Here is a 6,000-nt window from a genome sequence, read left to right on the forward strand (position 1 = left end):
CCCCCTCCGACAGTCAGAAATAGTGTCTTTCATTGAATAAGTTCGGCTAGTTGTTAGCAAACACATCATAACAGACCTTCTGCCGTCCGACCACAACAGTGTAATCATCCCCCGTAGTTGTCCAAATCATGAAGATCCCTGATCATTACAACCTTGGCTTCTTCTGGTGTTCCGTTGAGCTTTATCATCACTTTGCAGTTTCTTGTCCATGTTGCTTGGATTTTTTTTTCTTTACGCATGATACGGGCTTGTCTGGCAATGTCGGCGTTCTTTTTCGTGAGATGTTCATTCACATATACTCCACACCCTTTCAGTTGTCTGGACTGCCTCAGTAGCTCAATTTTTTTTTAGATTCACAAATTTTACTGCTATTGCTGGAGGTGCCCTGGCATTCTTTCTGGGAAGGGTATAACACGCCGCGATGTTGTTGCTATGCAGGGGAAGTTTTTTACTCACAAAAAACTCCACTACCTGACGCTCTAATGTTTGTTGCTCCTCCACCGGGGGCTCATCTCCGCCATTAGTCAAACAATATCTCCCTGAAAACAGGCAGAAGACACCTGGATATTCCCCTGGTACCATGTCATTTCCTCTAAAATGTTTAACCTAAAAAGATATATAAATAGGCAATATTAATAGAATGCTTTCACCACAGTAGATATTCACTTTGAAGGGGTATGATTTTCAGGGTGTTTTTGTCATTAGTTTCGAGTCTGATGCATAAAACTCCCTTTAAATTACTACTTAACATCTGCTACATGTTTTTAGCAGCATTCTGTATAAAGCTGATGAAATAATGTCTCTATCTATATATTTATCAAGTGAGATGTCCTTTAGAAGTTTTTAAATGCAGTGCAGAGCTGTAATATTTCATCTTGCAACTCTGATGGGAGGTTTTATGAGTGAATGAAAGTGATACGGACGCTCGAACAGGCACTGCGGTCCCCAGAACGCAGGCCTCTGGCTAACAGATATTAAATGAGACAGATCTAGTATATATTAAAGCACTGGATGGATAAAAAAAGGAGCACACAGACTGAAGGCGGAGGCTCACCACAGCTCAGTTTGCACTCTGCATGAAACACAGATTTGCTGTAGAAAACTGCATGCAGAACTACACTCACTCATATCTGAAAGAGCTTAAACTGCAGGGCAGCTACTCATTGGTGACCTTTGCAGTTGTGTTTTTAACATGCAAACTATGCTGAGGTGTAAATTGAGGATTTAAAAGTTCACTGGACAGTCTGATAGAGGTAACCTCTTTTATAGGCGCTCAGAGGGTAGAAGGTAGCCACGACAAACTTTCCATCAAAGGTGCGGCCTGTCAGCAGCCTCTGAGCCTCTTTGCAGTCGCTGGAGTTGGCATACTCCACAAACACCTGTGGACAGAAGGGAAATGAAGATTTAGTGGGTGCATTTGTTTGTATTTTACAGCTATGCTGAATACATGCTTTCAACTCATTTAGATAATGAGCTGCAAACAATTTTCCTTTATAAAACATCTGATTTAATGGGACTTCATGCTAAAATAAAGGTAAATAAATTTAAAATAAATGTGTCATCATTTTCTGCTGTAATGACTGCATTATTAATCCATCTTCTGAACTGCATTTATAGATATACATTTATATACAGTGAGATGAAAAGTCTGCAAATAAACAAAAGATCGGTCATGTTATAATATAAACCTGCAGCAGCAAAGGAAGTGTGAACTGTAATGTTTTCTTTCAAGGCTTCTCTTAATAAAATACAGCAACTGCAAAATGACGGAAGATTAAAACCCTCTCAGATTTCAATTCATTTGAAAGGTGTGAAAAAGCTGTATTTGTTTAGAACAGGGGTGCCCAATCCCAGTCCTCGAGAGCTACTGTCCTGCAGTTTTTAGATGCATCCCTACTCCAACACAGCTGAATCAAATAGTTGGATTACCTCTTCTGCATGCCATCAAGTCTGGCAAAGGCCTGATAACGAGGCATTCATTTGATTCAGGTGTGTTGGAACAAGGACATATCTAAAAGCTGCAGGGCAGTAGCTCTCGAGGACTGGGATTGAGCACCCCTGGTTTAGAAGGAAAGTTTAAAAAGCACCTTTAGAAGGACAAAAAGACTCACCTGTCCTTTCCCTGGCTTCTCCTTGGGGATGAGCAGAGAAACCACGGATCCGTACTTCTGGCACTCCTCTTTCATGTCCTCCAGGATATCTGGGAATGACAATCCGACATTTTTACTTAACTGAGGCAAGCGATGGAATAATAAAGCTTTGAGAAATCAGTGAAGGATAGAAGCAGCACAAAAATATGGAAAAAATCAAAGAAAAAAACATGCTGTTGTACCTTCATATTCATCCTCATTGTGCAGGTGGCTGTCATCGATTAGGTTGAGCAGACGCAGAACAGGAGAAGGCAGCAGAACCAGGTCTTCAATGTGAGGTGCTGTTATACACACACACACACACACACACACACACACACACACACACACACACACACACACACACACACACACACACACACACACCCCTACCTAAGTATAAAACACACCAGAGAGTTGTGTTTATCTTGGTGAATGTCTCAAATATTGACACTTACCAAAGGGAATACTGAAGAATGGGCTCAGCAGGGCAGTTTCAGCTGTGCATCTTTGTTTTGGATCGGTGACAAGCATGCTGCAGACACAAAGTAACATGAGTCAACAACCGGAGCCATCATGATAAGACTTCACTGTTTAGTGGATGAGTCTTTACCTTTTGATAAGGTCTCTGAGGTGATAGACGGGGATGGCAGGGCATGCCAGGCTGTTGTTGGCAAAGACATGGTCTACAATGGCAGCGCTGTTATCCTACAGGGCAGGAAACCATACTTTGTAAGCTCATGTCTTTCTATTGCACCAAAGGTCAGTGTTATTAGACTTTTCTTTGCTTAAAACTTGGAGAGCTTTGCCATACCTTCCACTCTTGCGAGCGGACGGTGTCTCTGAGTTTGATTCCTGAGAACATCTCCAGCAGGATGATGCCCAAGCTCCACAGGTCGACGGCGGCCGTGCAGCCCGAGTCTCCCTCCATTTCCACCCCCGCCTGAGCCAGGCTGTTCTGAAGCTCAGCCTCCGGTGCGCGGTACCCGTCTGTCTGGATGTACTTGACATCCTGCAAGATAAGGATGTCTTAATTTCACAAACAGAGCTATCCCTGCTCCTCTTTTATTAACATTCAGATCTAAATACACACTAGATCATTACGATTTATTCATATTTTAATAATGATTTTATCTTTAGCTAACATAAAAACAAAATGAGCACAAAACATTTTTTCTAGTCATCTCTATTAAGTGCATTTATTTCTTTTCAAATGGTGTGCTCTAAATGCAATTGATACAGACTGATTCATAAAAGCTTAAACTCAATTGCTAGTTGGTTCAGCTCCAACCAAGAAGACAAACAGAGAGCCTAAGAAGTTCTGTCAATAAGAGGAAAAACTCTCAATGCCTTCATAAGGTGAAGCTTGGAATAACAACAGTTGCTTTATCTCCAAATTGCTCAGGCTCTCTCATGGTCTGCTTTCAGCAGCTCGCTACTGGCTGTCAGCTTTCTTTCGCCCGCCCTAAGTCTGCCACGCAAAGTCTCCTGAGGTATCCATGTCTGCTAACACCTAGACCTCTCTTTAGTCTCATCTGCACCTGCACACATCCTGCAACAATGGCAAGAAACCACAGACTAGTGGCCAACACAAACTGGTCAAAACCCACCTAATCAGTACCAAACTCACTATTGAATGAACTTGTATCTTCCACCACTTCCACCTTTTTCTGGATTTTTTACAATTTGTTGAACAATATTTAAAGTCAAAGAAAATCTCCTGTAAAAAGACACATCTTTAACTTCAGTAATTGCATCATGTTTTTTTTAATGTTAGGGAATAAATTGTTGAGGTTAAAATATTGAGAATAATAACAAAAACCCACCTGGTTTCCTTGTTTGAAACACAATATGTCCCACAATACGTCACTTTATGTTGTAGCGCAGTAACAATACGTGCAGCATATTTGTTTGACCAGCAGATGGCATTATGTGCTGCTTGAATGAGGTTTTGACACAGTACATCAGTATGGCAAAACATGAATCCTTCCCTTCATGTTTTAGGAAAAGAAAACTATGTTACTGTCCAATGTATTTAGAAGGTAATAAAAGATTTAACGCATAATGTTGCAAAAGTTTGTAATGTAAAGTGAAGTAGAACTAGTAGTAGAAATAGAAGTAGAAACTACTCCTATGAGAAATGCCGCCAACTTTTGACAGTTTAAGTTGAAAAGTAGACATGCACAAATTAAAATCATTAACTTTTGTCATTTGCAGAGACTATTGACAGTGTCAGGATGGGGAAAAATGCAAATGCAACATGTTAGGGATTTGAATCTGCCATGGACAGAGTAATGGGATTGGCTTGGTTGTGCCTCGGTCCTACATAGAGCTTTGCAGACACCTGTCTACATGTGATAGCTGTCACCACGGGCTACTGTCAAAATATGTGGAATAACGTGTAATAGACACGCCAGTCCACCGTGTCCATTTCACACTTTGGAGAAGCAAAGAGTGAAATTGTTTTGTTTTTTTTTCTTTTTTCAATTTCTTGAAAAACCAACAGACCAATCTAGAAATACCTTCTGAAGCTGGCCAGAAAACTCTCAAGAGAACAGAAATCATATCCTGCAGGGTGCGTTGGTTCTTAAATACTACTTTTTGTATGTTTCACAGCTGGGTCAGCACCTCTGCCAGCAATGGTGGACTACAATTTGAGCATTCATCAATCATCATCAATACTCACCTTTTTTAGATCCATCTACCAGAAGATTCGTGAATATGAGGTCCTGGACAGGAGGAAGACAGTGACAGCTCTGAGGGCAGGAGAGGAAAGAGCCATCCTGCTGGGCCTCAGCATGGTCTTCTTCTCCATCATGATGTACTTTGTTGTGGGAATCAGCATCCTGTCAGAGGGCTTTCCTTGGAAACCTTATCCTCATAAGCTGCACGACAACTTTCTCCAGTTAAATACAGATAAAACAAAACTTATATTATTTCTCCTGATCACATGATTTCAGAAATAAAGCAGCATATCAGTTTTTTAGGCCCTTCCATCAATTGAGTCACAGAAACTTGGGTGTCATATTTGACAGTTCAATGTCACTTGAGAAACACTCCAAACAACTAGTTCAGAATGTCTTGATGCATTCTCAATCATCCAGGTAAGTAAATCTCCAAAGGTTAGTTCTGTTCATCTGGACGTAGCGTTTTCAGTGGGAGATAACTGAAAACGCTACGTCCAGGTGAACAGAATCAACCTTTGGAGAACTAGTTCAGAACTGTTTTTATCATCAAAGAAATATTTCTAAACTCAGACTACTGGTGCAAACAAATGTCTTCAGCTCTTTTAAAAAGCAGTTGAAGACATTTCTCTACAAACGAACTTTTAATTAATTTTCTCATTGTTTTATATTATTATATATATTTCTGGTTTTATTGTGAAGCACTTTGTGATTAATATCTTTGAAAAGTCCTATATAAATACATTTTACATACTTCCTAAAAATGTAAATAATTACAGTAATATCCTCTTATATGTGTTTTCTATTTTTAGGTTGCAGAAAAACTGATTGTACATGTAATTTAAGCTCAGACTTCAGGCAGCTCCAAACACCCATTTTTCAGGCACAGAAAACTAGTTCTGAAAACAGACGCCACGCCCACCAACAACACCTACAGCCATCTGTTTGGGGAGGGCTTCCAATCAGAGTTCACTCGCTGGGCCCATGTCCTCATTTTAGGTTTGACAGCGTTTTTAGTAGATAAAGGTGAATGGTTTAAACATGAATTGAGCTGCAGTTTGGGGAAGGCCTCGAAGGGTACTGATGGCAGCTCCCGGGCCTGGCAGATCCCCATGTACTAAATAGAAGTAAAGAAGTAAAAGAAATGGGGGAAAAAAAAAAGGGGGGGGGGGGGCACAAAAACGACA

The 6,000-nt window shown here is 40.5% G+C and overlaps 1 protein-coding gene across 1 annotated transcript; it reads right to left on the reverse strand.

The window, feature by feature from the left end:
• Positions 1–1,032: 1,032 nt before the first annotated feature.
• On the reverse strand, positions 1,033–5,096 carry LOC134620905 (serine/threonine-protein kinase Kist-like). Its single transcript, XM_063467256.1, has 7 exons — positions 4,816–5,096; positions 2,944–3,141; positions 2,743–2,837; positions 2,588–2,664; positions 2,333–2,431; positions 2,112–2,200; positions 1,033–1,379 (listed from the first exon to the last, which is right to left on the reverse strand). Exons 1-7 carry the CDS (start codon positions 4,828–4,830, stop codon positions 1,233–1,235), a joined length of 720 nt encoding a protein of 239 aa, XP_063323326.1. The 5' UTR covers positions 4,831–5,096; the 3' UTR covers positions 1,033–1,232.
• Positions 5,097–6,000: the final 904 nt, after the last annotated feature.

Source organism: Pelmatolapia mariae, linkage group LG23 (assembly GCF_036321145.2).
Source record: "Pelmatolapia mariae isolate MD_Pm_ZW linkage group LG23, Pm_UMD_F_2, whole genome shotgun sequence".
In the NCBI taxonomy this organism is placed as follows: domain Eukaryota; kingdom Metazoa; phylum Chordata; class Actinopteri; order Cichliformes; family Cichlidae; genus Pelmatolapia; species Pelmatolapia mariae.